At 38.0% G+C, this 21456-nt stretch overlaps 1 protein-coding gene across 14 annotated transcripts in view; it reads left to right on the top strand.

Moving 5' to 3' along the window:
• adgrb2 (adhesion G protein-coupled receptor B2) overlaps positions 1-21456 on the top strand; it is a 381141-nt gene that overhangs the window by 306890 nt on the left and 52795 nt on the right. For all 14 annotated transcript variants that reach the window (XM_056742031.1, XM_056742032.1, XM_056742035.1 and 11 more), the window contains 5 exons: positions 13229-13332; positions 15036-15138; positions 16522-16672; positions 19837-19906; positions 21061-21127. In XM_056742031.1, coding sequence (XP_056598009.1) covers positions 13229-13332; positions 15036-15138; positions 16522-16672; positions 19837-19906; positions 21061-21127 — 495 coding nt within the window. The remainder of the gene's footprint in view (positions 1-13228; positions 13333-15035; positions 15139-16521; positions 16673-19836; positions 19907-21060; positions 21128-21456) is intronic.

Below are 21456 nucleotides of genomic sequence, written 5' to 3'. Positions count from 1 at the left end.
GCAAAAAGCTTTTTTGGAGGTTTTCGTTGTTTTGTTGAGTAATGAGCAGTTGCACTTTGCATCTCAACAAAACGGAATTACTTTTTTGTCAGAAGGCCTGCGTGGTTATATTATATTCCTTTTATTAAATAATACATAAAACATTTTGATTATAGAAAATGGCTTTTGGAATTTTCAAACTAAATGAATAAATAAAAAACTGATTCTTTGCAGGGGAAATATTAAAGGCTTGGTTCGCACGAGATTGAAACTTCTGTCATCATTTACTCGCCCTCATGTCATTCCAAACCTGTATTATGATGTTTTTCCTTTTGTGGTACACAAAATGAGATGTGGGGAATAAGATGACGCACATAACGGTAAGACAGACAAATTGCACCCTATATTACAAGTCTTCTGAAGGTGTTGGAAAATATCTAAATAATTAAATAATAATTCACTGGTTCATGTGTGTATCATTGAGGCCATATATTTGTATATGAGGCTGTCAACTAAGATTTTTAGAAGTCCAATATGTAATTTTTTGGAGAATCTATTGACAGAAATGCAATATAATATACATAACTAATGTCTTCAGAGGTGAATAAAGAGCGTGTTTTTTCCTTAGAATGAGCTATTTCTATCTATATTTACCCTTACATGGGATTCACCATGTTTTTTCTAAAGTAGCCCTAAACTCTACGGAGTGCGATTTGTAAATACGTTATATCTTTCGGCAAAGAAGCGAAAATGGGACAATATAGCCTTTGGTTGCAATTCGCTGCCCCACCACTAGATGCCACTAAATTTCAAACACCTGACCTTTAAGAAGTAGCATAGTCTGTCAAAGAGGTTTTGAAAAACTGATTTAAAGAAAGCTGCTAGTAGCAGAAAGACATCTCATGCACTGCTGGTTAATTCCTTCTGCTCCCTAGATAGTGCTGTGTAGACCGAGACTGGCTATATTCAGCTTGTAATTCATGAATTCTCTTCATCTTTTTCATTATAACTGAATGTGCTCCTGCACTCAATCACACCTAAGGGGAAGCACCATAAAAAGAGCATTAAGACCTGCTCGCTGTACCTTTTATTATCCCACAGCTGAATTAACATAAAACATCTTTCCGTCCATGTTAAGTGAAGGTTATTTAGTTTTTTCTGTTTGATGCGCTCTCTTAACAAACATATGCCGGCTGCTTTCCAAATGACCATTAAGGCCTACAATAAAGTTTTTATCACATCCAACCATTGCCGTTGTTCAGGAAACCAAATTATGTTTCTCCGAATGTATGAAGTTGTATTTATTTGACTTAACTAAAGTGCCCTACAGCAGGCGTAAGAGTATGCGGAAACCCATCTTGTGTCTTATCTTGTTTGAGGAAAAACTCTCAAAACTGTTTGAAAAGGAAAAGATGGAATATGATTTCAGCTTTTTGGATACTTTAAATGAAATGGCAAAATTTCTTTCTTTTCTTGTGGCAAATCGCAGTTAGTAGGTCATCATGGTGGGTATTGAACCAGGTTTAAAATGACAAGAGGGTGAGTAAATGATGATAGAATTTTCATTTTTGGTTGAATGATCCCTTTAACGTACTGTATCTGTGTCACCCAGACCTGCTCTATAACCGAAGCTTTGGGGCAGTGTTCCCTTATCGACCCATATCAACTTTTCTCCTGCACCGTGACGTCAGTGCCTGGGGTGACTTTTGTTCGATTGCCTGGTGACATTTGGAACTGCAAAGTAAACAACATTGCTAGCAACAATTTGGACCCATTAAGGCTGAAGCATAGTTCCCTATTTACACGTATGCGAGGGACAGCATACGTGATGCAAATTTCATCATCAGAATAGTACGCGCCACCGGAATTTATTTTTACCTCGCTTACAAAGTACGCCAAGTCGCGCAGGTTTCCCATGTGCATTACAATTCTTGCAGTAATTAGTTCAACATATAGGTGGAAACCGTGTCCTGGAAGCATGGATTCAAGCTAGTAGACGAAAACCTGACCCCTGTAGACCTGGAGAGGTATTGCAATATGTCGTAATGCGTATGTATCAAAACCAGTGTGTACATATAAGAGTCGAAAGCAGTATACTCTGAAAGGCTGTGCGTTCGGCTGTTCACGAACGTTCACGCACATGTAAAAAAAAGAAGTATGCCTGAGGCTTTAGCCTGGCTACGCATAGGTCATGACATCATCAGCATTTTTAATGTTCTTCATCAGCCCTGTATGGTAAACAAGAGATGTGAAACTTTGCGTTTTCATAGCTCTGTTAAAAGTTTAAAGCCAACACATAAGCTGTGTTACAAAATGTACAGAGAGCTACCTACCTAGTCATCAGGCACAATCCCAGAATGCATTGCATCCAATACACTCGATGTGGACTAGGTTGAGAAAATTGTTAATAGAAGTGTATTTAATTCGGTTCTGAAGCAGATAATATGATATTAAGTAGTTCTGTCTAACATGAATCTCTATATGCATGCTTGCAGGAAACACCTTGAACAAGTTTCTGGTAAAAAAAACAAACATTTTAAACATTTTAATTTAAGGAAGGATTCTCTCCTGCCCAGTATAGGATTGTATTAGCATCATTGGTGAAAAAAATGCCTGGTCCACCAACTAAACCATAACACCAGTCTAGAAATACAGTTAATTTATTTGGTTTTGAGACGCCTAATTCGTTTTCTCTCTGTTTTGAGTCTATGCACTTCTACTCCTAAGAAAGGCCCTCTGTGGTCCAACACCACTGACAGATATCCAGCAGTCTAAACACATTCATCTCGCGTTACTCAGCCTGCTGCCCTCCCAAGACTCTGCTATCTTCTCAGTATTACAGATCAAGTGTGCAGCTCTTGGGCTTTGTTGTTGAGGAGTGTCAGCAGTGATGGAAACTGCATTTCAATCATAATCTTAGCAACTTGTTCAAAGGTTGTTTTGGTGTTTTGCTGAGGGACTGTAGTGTGAGTCAATTGTAAATTAGTGTCAGCAAGGACATGTTGTCTGGACATCATGTGTGATGTTGGGTTTTAGCCTCTGATAGGCTACAGGTACAGTGTGAATCACAAGAAATGTAACAGTTCATTAGCTGTTTAAGATTTCGGTATTTTAATTTTGTTGAGAAAGAATTATGAAATTGTGTTATTATCATTGTTGTTATTATTGTTTTTCCAAACGTAATTATTTAAAAACAAATGCATTAATATAATACATTTAATAATATATAAAACATTAAGTAAATAATATATTGAATAATATATACAAATTGAATCATATATTCTTCAACATAATCATATTTATATTTATATTTGTATTTAATGAAGTGGTTTTACTTTAAAAAGTCAAGTGTGCTTTCTGACTAAGTATGCTTCTTTATTTCTATCTGAACTGATTTTTAATTTGTTCAGTGTATTGGTTCACAACCCACCATAGGGCCCTACATGAAAAATAGAAAGATGGAAAAAATTGTGGTTGACAGAAAAACAAGAGTGAGATAGACGGATGGATTAACCCCCAGGTTTAATGGAGAGGAGAGGGAAGGGAAGGCAGAATGTGGCATAAGCTTCTGTCATTACAGGCCATCTTTAGAAGAGCTGCTCTAACCCACTGATCCCGTTTATCCCCTTGCTGTCTTTTCCAGAGACAGTGTAAATGTAATATAAACTGCTATTTACTAAGGTCAAAGGTCTTTTTTATTTAAGGTAAAACTTTTATTTTACACCATTGTCAGGTTCTGGTAGTTTAAAGACATACTTTACCCAAAAAGTCATCATTTATTCAATATTAATATTCAATATATTAATAATATTAACAAAATATCAAAAGTAAGCACAATCATACTGTATCAACTACCTTTTCATGCTTTTATGGTGCCTTTACAGATCTTGTAAGGGCCTCGTTCCTATCCACCTTCATTACATGAAACAGTTTAGTGAGAATGAAGAAAGTCATACCGAATAGGAAGGACGTGAGGGCAAACATGTCATATTTGGGTGAACTGTTGCTTTTACCATAGTTAACATGCAAGCTTTATAACACTCATAAGTTCAGTGCAGTGATGAATAGTTGTAAGCTTTGAGAATATAGTCTTTTTAGGCCGTAACGATTTGTAGACTGTCAGTTTATCCATGCAGCCTAACAACATTCAACTGATTTATCATCACAGGGTATTAAACAAGAAGGACTCGAGCGTGGACAAACACACACATGACAGCACGTGCCAAGAGCCACTGCTATTACACTCTTTAGAGAAGAAAACGCGCATACACATTTTGAAGCAGTGCTCCTACCTGCCCTGCATACTAAGATACCCTGCTGTCTGGTTGGTTGAAGGACGAAGGCTTTTTTCTTAGTATCTGGGAATCTATATTGGTTCTAATCTGCCTCAGGCTTGTTGACCGATCGTGCTATCCCTGTATACAGGCAAACAGAACCACAGATAAATGCGTATATTGCGGAGATAAACATCGTATCGACAGGTCATCCATTCCACATGAATGAGTGCCAAATATAACTGTCTTCATCCTGTATCTCATTTCTGTCTGCTGTGGTTGGCTCGTTTTTTGTCTTTCTGTTTTTCGTAAGCATTGGGATCGTGAAAAAAAGAGATATTTGAAGAAGGTGGTTTGTTCAAATATGTGGAACGGGACTATAGTAAGGATGTGAAAAACTTTTTATTTACACAATTGACAAAATGACTGGATTAGTTTTCAGTCTTAAGGAATCACAGTTTAATTTGCTTTTCATACACTTTGCCTGTTTAGGAAATTAGAGATGGGCAATTCCATGCCAATGTTAACCTTTAGATGAAAAGTTTTTTTCCAAAGGTTTTCACAATGCTGATTGGTCAAAATAAATGTATGCATGTTTGAGGATGTTTATTGTTTGGGTGAACTATCCCTTTAAAATAGATAAAGCATTTGATCAGTTTTTAAAGCATAGCTTTCCATAGTCGGGTAAATTACCTGTCACATCCATAACAGAAGTGTCACATCCATTAAGGTCAATATTCCTCATAAATTGGCAGGTAAAAATTAAAATCTAATAGCTATTTTATGTTCTTTAAAGAGCCATCCATTCTCCATTTGTTGGGTATTATTGCTTCTACATTTTAATTCATAGAAAGTCCTACAAAAATCCTCTCTTAAAAACATGAGCTCCTTTTGTCACATCCATAACACATTAATTTTTCTTCTTCAATAAAAAATTCACTTATTATTATAATTATTATTATTCAATATATTCAATATATTCAAGTAAATACATACTCCGAGAATTTATATTTTGCTTTTTTAATTAAAATTATATTTGTAATGCTATAATTGTCCAGATGTACATTTTTTTAAATATTCACTCTTCAGACTGTAACCTACTTTTTTGTATTAAATTGCAATCGGTCTTCTTTCTTGCATTAGCCTATTCATGGATTTAAGATAACCTCTGTCAGAATTTTCGGGGGTGTTTTCACGGCTTTTTAGGCAACATAAAACAAGATTTGAACTCTTAAACACATTTTTCAAAGAGATTTGCAGATATTCACTTGAATGGAGACTCTTATTCACAGCTGACAGAGAAGGCACATACTGAGCAAAAATAAAACCTCTTGAAATCAAACTGAGATGAATGTCTTATCTTTTTGTGCAGGCTTTGAGAATATTTTACGATAGTGTAATGTTCTAAAACTAGAATGTTTGATTCGATCTCCTGCTGACTACCAACACCAAGTAGAAAGTCAATGTTCATGGTTGTGATCAGAATCAAGCTTATTGCCTATATAGAGTATTCACTTTTTTAAAGGGATCATACGTGTTTTAGTGTGTCTTTTTTCACGTAAAATTGCAAATATTAATGTGTCGGAACACAAGATGCATTCTATCTAAAAGCAAATGCTCACCCAGACCTGTCTGAAATGCCTTGTGTAACCACATCCCCACAAATCTACATCAGTTTGTGGTATGATTTGACTATGACCACACAAATGTAAACGCAAGTAAGGTTGGGGTACCAATAAGTAAAATTGCTTTGGAACCTGATGTTCCAAATATGGTAAGATCAATTTCCGTCACACGCTTGCAATATTCGACCAATCACTTCTCACTGTTAAACTGGCCAATCATAGCTCACCTCGCTTTTCTGAGCGTTGAGCTTTGTAAAAGTCGGGGTAAAGAGGAAATACAAACATGCACAGTATGTGGAAAATACAGTGTTTTTACCCTTAAATCGCATATACAAATTGCAATACATCTAAAACAAACGATAATATTCGTTTTAGCCGTGTCATATGAACCATTTTAGACAAGAGCCCTGTGATCTGTCCCACAGGAGAAAACCCTGCGCTTATCAAAATAGTTTGAGTCCTACTCATAATACTGATTTATAATGTTGCTGTATATTTCCTGAGCAAATGTAGTTGAAAACGTTACATTAAATATAATACCTAATTACATCTGGATTCTAATCTTCAGTCTTTTGATTACAAACCCATATCTTCATCAATTAGACCACACGCCCCCAGAGATATGAACACAATGAAGCAAAGAAAGTTCAGCAAGCTAAAACTAGAAAACACGTCGTAGCGGTAAATGCTAATAAGTGCACAATATCTCAGTCTGTCCTGTGACACCAACACAATTGCTAAAGAGCTAGCCGTGTTTCTCATTAGTGTTGGGTCTAGTTGAAGTCCCAACTGAGGTGATTTCTCACAATGTAATAAGCATAGCTTTTCTCCTGGGCGATACACATACCAGCTCATTTTCGTTTACAAGCCCGTCCCTGCTTACATGTTCATTTAATTCCCAATTACAGCATCCGTCGGACTGTTTTTTCCTCAGACAAATCTCCGTATAATTTTATTTTAACCACTCCTCAGCATTACTGATACTCAAGCAGACTTAAGCTCCGTCCTAGAGAGATTCCTTGTAGGTTTGGAGCTTGATGATTGATCAGCACACTGTTTTGGGTTCCCATCATGCACTGCTGCGTTGACAAACAGCTCAGCCACTCTCTCACGGCCACTTCAAAGATAACAAGTGTCCAGGGAACTTGAGGTACAGCGATGGCATGTGCTAAAATGGCATCGAATCTCTCCTGACGCGGGCGTATATTTGGAGAATGGGTTGGAACGCCGCAGCGTCTAAACAGTGGAGCGAGGCTTGGTCTCGACGGTCTAGGACTTAGTTATGAACTCGGTTGTGTTGGAGTTCCTACGCCTCTGAGAGTTTCAACCATTTGATTAATGCCGAGTCTAACTAAGTTCGTCTTGTTTTCCCACTGCTTTGTTCTGCGCCGGGTGTTACTTATTGTCATAATGAGTTATTGCAGAGCGGAGAAGTGAGGAGGAGAGCAGAGATGAGGGATAAATGCTGGCCGTGCAGCGCACCAGGCTGGAGAAGTAGGTTGAAGTGCCTGAGCTGAAAATAGACATGACTCCTATTTGCTTAGGAACTTCACTCTGCCCTAGGGTGCGCTGGGATAGACGGCCCATAATTCCCTCTGTAATATGCGTGCCATCTTCGCGAGCCAATGGGAAATGAGCAGAGTTGTGGTGCATGCTTATTTAGGACAGGGCTTATGGTGCGGACGCTCAGGGCTGTGGGCCTTTGAATGAGAACTGGTTCTATACCGCACCAGGCCCGGTTCTCCAAGGACGTGACACACATGATTGCGTAACACCTCCGTGGTAGACATTTGTTATTAAATCTCCTCCGATATATTTGCAGATTAAAATTACGGGTTTGACTGCTGAATGGGGAGAAATGCTTTATTAGAACATTAATACCATGGAGCTTACTTCAAGCAAACTGTGTGATGGGTTTACATTTTGAAATTTTTAAATACAAATGTTTGTGATCTAGGTTTCTGTATGCATGAGTAGAACAGAGATGCATTCGTTTGAAGCTTTGTGCTTTTAGTGCATGATCTGACTGAAGAAGCATGTATCTACACTGGATGCTGCCAGTGTGTGGCGACTTGACAAAACTAGATCTCTGACATTATAATCTATTGAGCAGGATCCTCCGCAAGCGCCTTGTGTGCCTTTAGGAAATGCACGTCATGTTTTTACATTTGACATGCTATACAACTATTCCAACATGAGATATTTTTTCATCAAAGCTAGCTTTTGATGTTTCTGGTCTCTAGGCGTCTGATTGCTGTCTTGTGAATCATTTTGTGTGCATACGTGTGTTCCACGCCACACAGAGTCTATTTAACCACTAACAGAGTTTATTTTTAATAAAAATATGTTTTTTTAAATTTCTGAATAAGTCGAGGAGAAGAAATATGGCTTAGTTGTACAGTCACAGCTTTCTAGCTTCAATCTGATAGGTCCATGTTTAGTGAACATACATTGTAAAAAAAAAGTGTAAAAACTAGGGCTGTTCAAAGGGTAATCGTGAACAATCGCGATTAATCACATCTAGAATAATAATAGTAGAATAATAGTTTTTTGTTTACATAATATATATCTGTGCACTGTGCAGATTTATTTTGTATTGATAAACACATACATATGTATATATTTAGGAAATATTTACATGTTGATGTAATATTTGTAATAATATAGTTATAATGTTTATAAATCTTTAAAATTATATATAAACATTTATCTAATTTCTCAAATATAGTCCTGTATGTGTATTTGTTTATAAATACAAAATTAGGTTGGACAGTGCAGAGATTGTTATAGATATTATCTATTATAAACACCATTTTTAATCAAGTTAAAAAAATAAGAATAAATTTGGTATAAATGTATGCATTTGTATACAATTGTGGTGAATTAAAATTATGTTTTTCATGTTATATTGCAACCCCTTGTACATTTGTAGTCTATTTTTGTAATTTTACATTTCAGATTTTAAAAATAAATGAAAATTGTGTAAAATTAAACTGTATTCTTTACAGTGTATATAGACTTTTTTCATACCATATTTTAACTTTTTTTATGCATTCTGAACTTTTACAGATGTTGGAGGGAAAATTTATAATGATGCCTCTGCTAAAGGCTTCAGCTTTCTTCTCTCTCTCTCTCTCTCTCTCTCTCTCTCTCTCTCTAAATTTCCCCTCTCTCTCCTTCTCTCTCTCTCTCTCTCTCCCTCTCTCTCTCTTTCTCTCTCTCCTTTATTTTCACAGAGGCAGACTATAATATGTATGTATGCTGTGTGCATCCAAAAAACTCTGTGTTTTTCAGTTCCATATTCTGTTCTACCCCACGTCCCCTCTTGCCAGTGGCATTTCAGTGAAAGAAACAAAACCTATAGTAATTTTTCAGGCTGCTGGCATAATGCATTGGTCAGAATTGCCAAACCCAAGCAGGCACACGGCATAATGTTGGCAATTAATATGCCAAGGACAATAGGCTAAGCAAAAGATGAGAGTGAGAGTTTGGCAGCACCTCTCCTAGTGCCACCTGTTATAGCCGCACCTGCCAGCTTGAGTAAAAACACTGCCGCCATTAGGCCCGCATAGCTCGACAGGCTCTGTGCTGTTTATATAGCATCGTTTTCCCTTGTCTACCTTCCCTTTTTAAGCAAACACGCTCATAAGCTTAGAGAGAACAGATGCGCGCACATGGGAACACGCAATATACACTGCTGGTAGCCCAGTGCTACAGCCCACACACAAAGCCAAGGGATTCTTTGTTCTCAAAGGGCGTTTAGTTGGAAATGCTTTGTGTTAAAGCCGACCAGTCAACACCAGGATGCCAATTGAGCTGTAAGTGTATGAATGAAGACTTCCGCTTCAAGCCAATTCACAGCCGGTTTTAGACAACGGCGGAAAGCTTTACAAACTCGAAGCTTTAGCCATTTCACAGTTTTCCAAAGAGTAACAGATATTTATTTGAGTCTTAGCCTTTGCTTTAGAAACCCATCGTGTCATGTGTTTGGCCGTAGGCAGTAGATCTGATTTGTGCGAATCCTTACGGAAATCCAAAGGCTTGTCTTTTTTAAAAGAAAGTGCTACATTAAGAGTCACAGTATTAACTTTGATAATATAAACAGACCAGTGGAGTGTGTTGCATATAGATGAATGCAACAGTTGTTGTTTAAATGGAGTCTAAAAAGTATACAACCATCTGTGAAAATAAAAATGATTTCATAATTTTCTCACCCTCAAGTTGTTTCAAATATGTGTTTTTTTTGTTCTGATTAACACAGAGAAAGATATTTGGAAGTCTGCAAAACAGTTCTTGGCCAACCTTGACTACAATAGTAGGAATAATTCCAATGGTATTCAAAAGTTCCCCAGAACTGTTTGCCTTTCTACATTCTTCAAAATATCTTATTCACAGAACGAAGACATTTGCAAAGCATTTTTTCCTATTGTAGTCAATGGTGGCCAAGAACAAGCATTCTTCCGAATATATCTTTCTCTGTGTTTATCAGAAGACAAAATGTATACAGATTTGGAACAACATGAGTAAATGATGACAGCATTTTTAGGTGAGCTATCCCTTTAAGAAAGATTCTGCATTTTTCTAGGTCACTTCTTAAATAAGCTACATTTTCTTGACCATGTTAAATCATATGTAAAAAGTCATTTCTTGATTTCATTGACGTACATTGCTCTTTGGATCATTTTCAAGTCATGTTGGGATTACATGGATCAGCAGGTTTTGCACAAACTTGTGAGGCTCATGCCAGCTCCTGTGCGTGATGTCACTGAAGCAAAATGAGACCATATCAATTATCAAATATATTGTGATGTAACTTTTTACTTAAATAAAATGCGGATGATAAAATTAATCATGTCGAACATTTAGAGAAAAGAAAAACGTTTGCTAGTGATCTCTGATTTAAAATGCCACGGTAGGGTGACTACCAGACCTAGTTACAATAATTGTTTATTTTAGGGTATTTTTATTTAATACTTATATAAAACTGTAAATCATGACTACAGAAACATTACAGAACATCTTGATCATTATTAAACAGGAATACAACCCATATACATGTACTTGAGATATAAGTTATAGTTTATTACCCTTGTGACAACTAGCCCCTATCTCCCCTAAACCCTCTCTCCTGTGAGGTTTAAAAGCACAAATCTAAACTGCTTCTGCATATAAACAACATGACAGCAAGTGTCCTTCTGCTTAAAAGTCATCTGTCAGATGGACAAACTTACAAGGGTCAAATCCTTTAGCTGGACATCTGGGACTGCTGCAACACAACCTGGCTAAACTCTAATACAACCGAGCATCGTGACATCACACAGATTACCCTTCAGTTAAAATTAAATGGCTTTGGTCTCATGATAGATATCTCACCGCACTCGTTCTGCAGAGAGAATTTTCAGGAGACGTCCAGAACGTAATTTATATTCTATGCCCATCGAGAAGCTTGCGCTCTGTGAACTATGCACCAGAATTAAGAGCTATGAAAGTACCCACCCTGATGCTGTGTGCCTGATTGCGGGCGCTTTTATCATGCCAACCTGCAGACGGTTCTTCAGAAATATAACCAGCATGTCTCCCGCCCAGGAAGAATATTCGTGATTACTGCTACACTACTATCAAAAATGGCTGCTGGTCAGACATCAGTCTGTGTTTCTATTGCATGCAAAGAATACAAAATGAAGGAAAAGATGAAGTGCTATATCAAGCTGTTGGCATCATAAGATTGTTGAGTTATCGAAAAAGCTAAAAACCTTCAATAAAAAACACAAAATATGTCCCTGTAAATTAGCAGAGAAAACACAAATAAAGCTTTTCCATCTGTGGCTTTGTTAAACAAGCAACAACAGAACAGAAACACAAGCTTCCCGTGCTAATGTGAACCAAATTTTATGGCCTAGGGTCAAAAATAAGCAGTGCTACATCGAGCGGGAGCAATTTCTCCATCCCGGATGATTCTCTGATGTTTCAAGTGGCCTATTATTTTGTCTACTTTGAAGGAAAAATGCTGCGACCTGTTTTTATAATTACAGACTGGTTGACTCACATCCACCATAATGATGTGCTGTGAAGTGCTGGTGATGGAGTGCATTAACACGATGGTGTCTGGGAGATTAGACTCCCTGCAGTTCACAGAACAGTGCTACAGGCCTGAACTTCTGAGGGTCCACAGACAGGAAGGTTTCATCTATTCTGGCCATTTATTACAGACCCTTAATACTGAGTGTTTTGTTTGCTGCTGTTTTACTTCATTAAAAAAGGGTTTCATCGGACACGTGCACACCTGACCCCCAGTTAACTTCTGGTTTGTGTTTGGCTATGTCTAATAATACTATTCATATTTTTATTCAAATTTTAAAGTGTACGTTTATCGCATAGTTAATCAAAAAATCGAACATATTTCATCCTATATTCACAATAATAAAACACTGTGTTTTCAAAGTTGACAAGCTCTTGTTTTTAAACCGTGTATTAGTTAAATAGAAAAAAAAAACATATACAAACATGAAGGATGACCGAATTGAATGATTTTTGGAAAAAAAAAGAAAATAATGAAAATAGACGAAAATGAAAATTTTGATTTTTAAAGGCAGCTGATTTAAGTCATAATTTTTCAACAGTAAATTGGATCAAATGAAACATTTAATTTAACATAATAAAAACCTAAAAACCATTGAAAGCATTCTTTTTTCCTTTAGAACACATCAAGAAATATTTCATTGCGCTCGTGCTTATAAAAAAATAATGGAACTCTTACGCCAGGGTTAAGAAGAGCTTGTACAGAATTACCCACAATGCATAGCGGTGAGACTGAGTAACAGGGGTTAATCCGGAAACATGAAGCATGAAGCATCTCTTCTCTCAGCTGAGATCCTTAGTAAGATAGGCCAATGGAGGTCACAAGTGTGAAAAAGCTGATGGGGTGGAATGTCCAGTTTAGATGGAGAATCTAGCTTTGACCTGATGGGAAATAGGGAAAATGAAGAGGGAATTAAAGGAGAGGCCAAGAGGTTATTTGGAGAGAAGACCTTTGGCCGTCTGTTCTGACCCAAGTAGAATGTAATCCTCTGTCTCCAGTCCTTCTGTATTTGTTCTTATGATTCCTCCATCTGCTACTCCTCTCTAAGCTGTTTGTGAAGCATTTACAGACAAATTGTGTAGATCTTGGCACATCATATATCAGATGATTTCATATCTGAATCTGGTCAGTTGTGAGGTTCTGAGGTCAGTTGCTTGTTGAGTTGTATAATTGTCCACTGTCTCTTCCAACCAGTTTCCTATACAGCTGCTGACTGTACATTACATGCGCCATAAAAATCACTAATAATTCTCTCTCTTCTTTATTTCTAGGGTATGGGACCCTCTAGTATGCCGTCTGTGCCCCTCATGGTGGGCTGTGGCATATCCTGCACGGCTCTACTCATTCTGCTGCTTATCTACGCTGCCTTTTGGAGGTGAGTTCAACAAGACTTCACTGCCGCACAACCACTGTACACAACATAGACCTGCAGAATTACTCTTTTGAGTGCAGTTTTCAGCTTCTTCAGTCCTCTGTTGCTAATATGGTATTACTGAGCTATGTTTGTGCCATTCTCCTTGTTCACCGCCCGGTACTCTCGCAGGCACACTTATACCTTAAAGGATTCAAGACTGCGGTTTCCCACGTGGGCTTGCCTAGGCTGGAATAGCAGATGGCGTGGGGTAGATCCACTGTGGGCCAGAACTGCAATTAGCAATAATTGGGAACAAACGAGGGACGGCGGGAGATGCGTGTGGCAGGACGGGATTATGTGGAGAGTGCTAGTGAAGGCTAGCATGGCTGCTAACAGCTCATTGTGGCAGATGGCTCAGGATTGTCAAATGATTGGCTAACCCAATTCCAGAAATGATCAGCACTAGTTTGGTCAAGTATATGACAACTTGAATTTTGACTTTGTTGACCATTGTCAATGAAATAAAACAGGTTTTTAATCGTGGAGGCCTTAACACTTTATTAATAAACTGTCAAGCAAACAAACAAGTTATTTCAACTATTTTAGGTTTTGTTGAGTTGATATAAATTAATTGAATTGAGACACATTTAAAACTGTATAAAAGTAAATGTGTAATAGTTGACTTGTAAAGCCAATTTGATTGAACTTAGGGCAGAAAAAATTGAACTTGAGGGAAACATTATTTATTAAAAAAAATTAAGTTACAAACTTCTTCGTTTTGATACATGTACATTTGCAGTATTTGTATAAAATTGCCACATTCCTGAGTTTAAATGCAAATTTCATATTTATTTGTCATATGTACAAAAGGCTTAGGCAGCAATACAGTAAATAAAAATAAATGAAATGAAAATGAAATTAAATAAATAAAATAAAAGTGAGCAAAGAGAATATAATTAAAAGATAAAATAGATAAGGCAGAAATAAAAAAGTATTAACAGTACAACATAATTTACAGTATTGGTGGCAGAAATAAAAAGTATTTACAATACAATTTACAACAAAAAAATTTTTTTAAAGCTAAATTTTTTGAACATACATTTTTGGCCACAGTGTGGATTGTTTTTCTATGTGTTACATTGTTATACTTTTTCTGTGTTGCTTCTTAATTGATGTGTGGCTCCGCACATCCGTCACACACTTAATAATTCCAACCCAGAGCCTATGATTCTCGTGCAGCAGGTGGGAGAGGAATGCTGCCGGGAGATATTTTTCTCCACCCCTTGTACTTCCTCTCTTCAGGCTTAATGCATCTGCCACACCATCAGAGCTTATCACTGCCCTCCCCTATCACTCAGACCACTGATCCAGAGGACACAGCCATTGTCCCCCTGGGTATAGCTTCCTCGAGCTGACATGGTGTATCAGGACATTTTTTCTGCTGGTGTTTGTCCATGAGAAGCCGTTTTAGAGTTCATCTGCAGGTCATCTGACGCTGCTGAAGTTGTCAGTGTTCAATGTTGCAAGACGTGAAAAGGCCGCCTGCTTTAGCAGATAAATGGATCCTGTGCCTTCTACAGTATGTCATAATTAGACTATGTCACACAACCAAGCGTGCTGTTGTGTTATGTATCAGCATGAATGGGATTTGACTGTAGGTATGATGTGATCACAGCAGTCAGATATTCTGTAAAAATCTAATTTTTCTGTTTTTTGATTCTCAGATACATCCGTTCCGAAAGGTCCATAATCTTGGTGAACTTCTGCATGTCCATACTGGCCTCAAATGTGCTTATACTGGTAGGACAGTCCCAAACTCTCAGTAAGGTGAGCATGTGTCCAAATTTGTAATTCTCTGTTTCTGTGAAGGTGAAAAAAGATTAAGACTTTTCAAAGCGTCTATATGAAGTCATATAGAAGGACCCAGCCTCCCGAAGGCTGGGTCCAGACTCCCCTGAGATGGCCGTGTCTATATCTGTTACAAGTAAGGGTGTTTGTTCTCTCTCAATCCTGTCATGACAGTCTGTAACCGCAATAAAATTTGAGAAAGTCGCAAGCAGATTTTTAGGCCGGCATGTGTAGTAGATCGCCCCATGGAGGGTCAGCTTTGCGTCGGCCGTGTCAATTACATTGAAAAAGTGTGAGAGACTACAGAGGCAACCAGGAAATAAACGCTGCCATTCAAACTCTTAGCTGCAATAAAAGTCAAGGACAGCCAAGGAATCCGCTTACCAGGAGCATTTCCCCTCAATTTCAACTTCATATTTCACAATAAGAGCTTTCATATTGGGCATTAGTTTAAGAGAGTACAGATAAGCTTAATTTCGGAGCGTAAATGGTGCGAAAATCTTCTCATTTCCAGTGTCGTTTGCTGAGTGAGCCGTATTTAGTATTAGAATATGCGGCTCATCATTGACTAAAACCTACTGCGTGTACAGCTCCTCATTTCCATTTGCAGCTTACTTAAATACCACTTGTATTTCTTTTCTTTCTTCAATCCAGCCAATCATTTTCCTCGGAATTCTTTCACCTGTAACTTACTTACTTTAACTTTTAAAGTGTGTTCGCTTAAAGGGACGGTTCACCCTAAAATTGTTATTCTGTCATCATTTACTCACATAAATTTCATAAATAATTTGGAAGAATGCTTGTAACCAAAGTTCTTGGCCACCATTGACTACGATAGTGGGTAAAAATTACAATGGTTGTCAAAAGTGCCCCAGAACAGTTTGCTTTCATCTTCATAACATATTGTGTTGTGCAGAACAAAGATATTGAGAAAGCAATTGTGTCTACTATGGTAGTCAATGGTGGCCAAGAATTATTTGGTTACAAGCATTATTCCAAAAATCTTTCTCTGTGTTCATCAGAACAAAGACATTTATACAGATTTGGAACAACTTGAGAGTGTGTAATTTAAGACATCATTTTTTTGCGTGAACTGTTCCTTTAATTCAGAGCACGCAGAGATAATTCACTGTTACAGCTAGAATTTGGACACCACAGTGTAACTGAGTCCATTTCGGCTTTCTTTAATGTCTAAAGCACTTCTCATATCAATCACTTTATTCCTTCGCTATCTCTCTCACCTTCTTGGCTCAGATAACAAATAGCTTAAAGCCATTTGCACCTGCTTGCTTTCTCTTCTTTGCATCATTTCTCACCGTTTCTCATTTCTTACTCTTTCTTTTGACTTCCTTATTTCTCTAGGGGCTGTGCACTGTGACTGCTGCCTTCTTGCACTTCTTCTTTCTGGCCTCTTTCTGCTGGGTACTGACGGAGGCGTGGCAATCCTACCTGGCCGTGATTGGCAAGATGAGGTCCCGCCTCATTCGCAAGCGTTTCCTGTGCCTGGGCTGGGGTAGGCCATCACGCATGCACGCATGCAAATACTAGCTTAATATCATGTTGGTATTTTAAATCGGTCACTATGTTTTGAAGTATGGTGGCCGGTTTAAAGCGTGTATGTACAACAGATTGTTGGCTGGTCAACCGGCCATCATGTTCCAAAAACCAGCTTGGCATCTGTAAGTTGGTATGACCAGCTGGTTGCTGGTTGGACCAGCTAATGGTCTTTCTGAACCAACTAGAAATAAGATACAGCACTCCTAACACAGCTACAGGCTGGTTTTTGTGCTAGGAAGTGCTGTTATTGTAATACAACAACACTGCAGCTTTTCATCCAAATAAATGATGCAGCTCTATCACATGCAGCTTATTTGGCGTTGCTGCAAAATACATTGTCTGGCATGTCCGTTTGCATCCATACACCCAGATAATACACCAAAGTCATGTCACGGGAGCTCAATGTTATTTTTCTGAATGGAGATGTTTGATCTTTAATAAGAAATGCATTGTGTGGTGTCTCACAAACACAGGAAAGATCTGAACGAAATTTCAAGCAGTTGCAGTGGGAAACACATTCGTTTTGTAACTTATTGATCCACTATCACTTCCATTAATTCATAGATGCCCTTTTGCAGGCAGAATTCACAACAGCAAAGCTGCACACAACTGAGAGAACGTTAGTAGGGAACATCCACATTACTCAGAATGTACAATATAAATATCATCTGACATGTGGAGTGGTGGGTTGTGCAACTTGATTTTAAATCTGGCTACCAGCTTCCAAGCTTACTTTTACTAAAGGAGAAGACTGTATTAAAAGCTAAATGTAGGTATTTTATTTGTCATTTTGGCTTGTTGCAATGTATTATGGGATCGCCTCTGCTGTAGGTTAGCGGTGTCAGTATTGACAATAACTGTGATTTTTGATATTGTGTTCGTAATACACACTTGATGATTTCATAAATAATTCAGCATCAGTTTCTGGTTGACACTCGCACATAATAGGTGGTATCGCACCCGACTGTTCAACATCTTGCCTTAAAGGGATAGTTCACCCAACAATGAAAAATCAGTCATCATATGTGACCCTGGACAACAAAACCAGTGTTAAGTAGCACGGGAACATTTTAAGTAATGGCCAAAATTACAGGGTCTGGGTAAGAATTACAGATTTTTATTTTATGCCAAATATCATTAGGATATTAAGTAAAGATCATGTTCCATGAAGAAATTTTATAAACATTCTACCGTAAATGTATAAAAACTTTATTTTTGTGAGTTTATGGCCTGCTAGAGTGCTTCAGATTAACAACTTCTAAGGCGATTTTCTCAGTATTTCGCTTTTTTGCACACTCAGATTCCAGCTTTGTGAACAGTTGTTGTTCCACCAGATAGTGTCCTATCCTGACAAACCATATATCAATAGAAAGCTTATTTCTTCAGCTTTAATAAGATGTAAAAATCTCAATTTTTAAAAATTGCGCCTTAAGACTGGTTTTGCCGTCCAGGGACACATTTACTCACCCTCTTGTCATTTCAGACCTGTTTGACTTTTTTCTGCAAAACACAAACAAAGAGATTTTGAAGAATGTTGGTAAGCAAATACCGGCGCACCCATTCACTTCAATTGTGCGCAAAACCAATGCAAGTCAATGGGTACTGCCGTTGTTCGTTTACCCACATTGTTCCAAATAAGTGTTCTGCAGAAGAAAGAAAGTTATACAGGTCTGAAATGACAAGGGGGTGAGTAAATGATGACAAACCTTTCGTTTTGGGTTAAACTTTCACTTAAATAGCCACAATGGGTATAAACTTTCTATCTGCCTCTCAATTGTTGTGTTTAAGAGTGATTCATTGGCTTCTGTTCTTCATATACGTTTTTTTAGTATGATTTATTTGTTTAAAAAGTGTAATAGATTTTGCAACAATATTGTCTTCATGATTTGTTTCATGCAGGAAAAATCTGATATTGTGACAACTCTACTTCAGATACATACAATGCTGTGGATAAACACAGAATGCTATTACGCAGCATATTTTTATCCTCCTCACTTGAAGTGTGCTTACCATGTCTTCAAATGGTTTTGGTACAATGTCACTTTGAAAATATCACACGTAGCACCCAAATCAAACTCAAGTTCTTGAGTTGCAAGCTGCATTTGCCCGTGTTTTTCCCCTCCCTCCCCACATCTTTCAGTCTTTCTTTCCAAACCTGAGTTTTTCTAATTGCCTTTAATTTCCAGCGTTGTTAATGACATGAATATTTCAGAGGAGAGCTCATTATGTGTGGACGTGTCACGCAGACATACAGAGAGCAGAATGGATAGACCTAATTAACACATGATGAAGGCTGGCCTCCCTGACTGTGATGGCAAACACAATGAGGATGATCCCAGCAGGAGAAGCAGAGAAGCTCTCACCCCAACACTGCTGTAAAGCTATAAACATAGATAGAGACCTGGTGTTCTCGTGTTGTCCGTGACCAAAGGTCTGGTGTTTTTGGCACAATAAACTGGCACTTAGAAGCAAAGAGGCATCTAAATGACAAGTAAAGAGGCCAAGCACAAAAGAAGTTCGAGAAAATGTATTGATGAAATTTCTTACAAGTTATGCTGTCTTTACAAACTGTCAGTTGACAAGATAATGATGTGATGTTTGTAACCAATTTAGCGTAGGAAAGCCAAGACAAAAATTTCACTACACAACATACACAGTCTTGAAATAAGAGAGCCGCAGTTCATGCTTTAAGTACTCTAAAGCACTCTTTAAGAAGTCAGACAGAAACATTTACACCGCTCGGCTTTGGCCTTGTGAAAGAAAGACGCATACGCAGTCACACAGGGATGTATTTTTTCGGCTGAAGTGGTGCGTCTGGGGTCTAGAAGGGCACTGAGCACAGAGGGAAGGTTGTACCTGTACACCATGTGCATTTGTCCGTGAAAAGGGCACGAGCTAAAGAAAGGCACCGAGGTGAGAGGAGATTACTGCAGTCAAGTTCTCCTCCAGCCGTGGGCCATGTGCTATTAGTGCTTCTGAGAAAAAATCCTAGAAACTAAAGGGAGAAAAAGGGTTAGATTGCATATACTGTCTATAATTTTGCTTTAAGCCGTGCTTTCCTAGGTTTAAAACCTGCTTGCTTAGCTTGTTTTTTTTCTTTCTCCATTCTGTTCTTTACAGGTCTGCCTGCCCTTGTGGTTGCTGTGTCGGTGGGCTTCACCCGGGCTAGAGGTTACGGCACAGCGAATTAGTAAGTATCACCGATGCTGGAAGTCGTCTACATCTTTAACAACAGTTCGAGTCCGAGAGTCTCTGCCACCTGTGCTGTTTCCTCTCATTTAATGACTGTAGATTATCTTCTAGTGGTGGCCGCTTTCTGCTGATTTGCATGTAATGACTTCTTTCTTTGCTGCTCCACCAAGCAATTGGGTGCTTACTGACTAATCGGTCACAAAAGTTAAAAACAGAGCCGTCTTTGAGAGGTTGAATTGGGTGCATATGCCACATGGATTCCCCTCACATGAAAGGAAAAGTCGATCGTATCGCATAACCTCAACATTATTCTCAATAATACTATTTGTGTTAAAAATGACAGTTCACCTAAAAATGAAAGTTCTGTCATCATTTACTCTCTTTTTATTTCAAACCTGTGTGACTTTCTATCTTCTGCAGAACAGAAAAGAAGATATTTTGGTAACCAAATAACAGGGGTACCCATTGACTTCCACTATATGAACAAAACCAATGCAAGCCAATGGGTACTGCTGTGGTTCGGATACCGACATTCTTTAAAATATCTTCTTTTGTGTTCTGCAGAAGAAAGACAGTAAATGATGACAATTTATTTTTATTTTTGAATGAACTATTCATTTAACTCTAGCTGTATTCACTCTTTAGGTATGCAGCTTGTATTCACTGCAATTGCATTGAAAGCAATTTAACAATGTGACATTCCCGGAAGGTGGAAAACTAGTAAGATGAAGCGGTCGTGTTTAAAACATTATCACAAAACTTTTAATAACGTGAATGAGTTTGATATTGGACAGAATCCAAGATAGAATGAATTGCATCCATTAGCACCCAATTCAAGGGATAATGACAGAAAAAGTTGTTTTCCTGCTGCAATTAAGTCTATTTACATTCTATTTGATCTGTTTTTTCATGGTATCATTAATTGTGGATCGTGGAATGGATTATGTGTGGTTCGAGATATAAGATGCATGTTTTTGTAACAAAGCGGTATAAGGAAGTCAGTTTTAACTGTATATATGTTGACTCAAATTGTTTTAGTTTCTTATTAATTTTAGTATGGAAAAATATGTAGGCAATTTTAATAAAACGACCACCTTTTTCTTTGATGTTGCAGTGCTTATCTCTCTCTTTCTTTCTCTCTCTTTCTTTCAGCTGCTGGTTGTCTCTGGAAGGTGGTCTGCTCTATGCATTTGTTGGGCCTGCTGCCGTCATTGTACTGGTACGTTTCAAACTCTACTCTTATTGGTAAAGATTAGCTCCACCCTCTTTATTATTCACTTGAAACATTGTGAGTCAAAGAAAAAAATCTGTCAGTAAATAGATTAGCATTGAGACCAGTCCTATGTCAGCGTACATAATGTTAATCTGTATATCACATTAACATGCATGAGCAAACTTGATGAGCCCATCAGTCCAGAGCGAGCGCTTTGTTTACATTTTGTCCACAGCCTGGTCTCAGGTGCTGTGTTGCGCGCTATGCGCTTGCGTGTACTTTATGGTTAGATGTGATTTGCGTAGTTTGTTTCTTGATGGTGCTGTTGAGCGCCC

The sequence above is a fragment of the Triplophysa dalaica genome, chromosome 25 (assembly GCF_015846415.1).
Source record: "Triplophysa dalaica isolate WHDGS20190420 chromosome 25, ASM1584641v1, whole genome shotgun sequence".
NCBI classification, from domain to species: Eukaryota; Metazoa; Chordata; class Actinopteri; order Cypriniformes; family Nemacheilidae; genus Triplophysa; species Triplophysa dalaica.
Note: the sequence above shows the minus strand (reverse complement) of the source record. Positions and strands in the feature narration are given on the sequence as shown.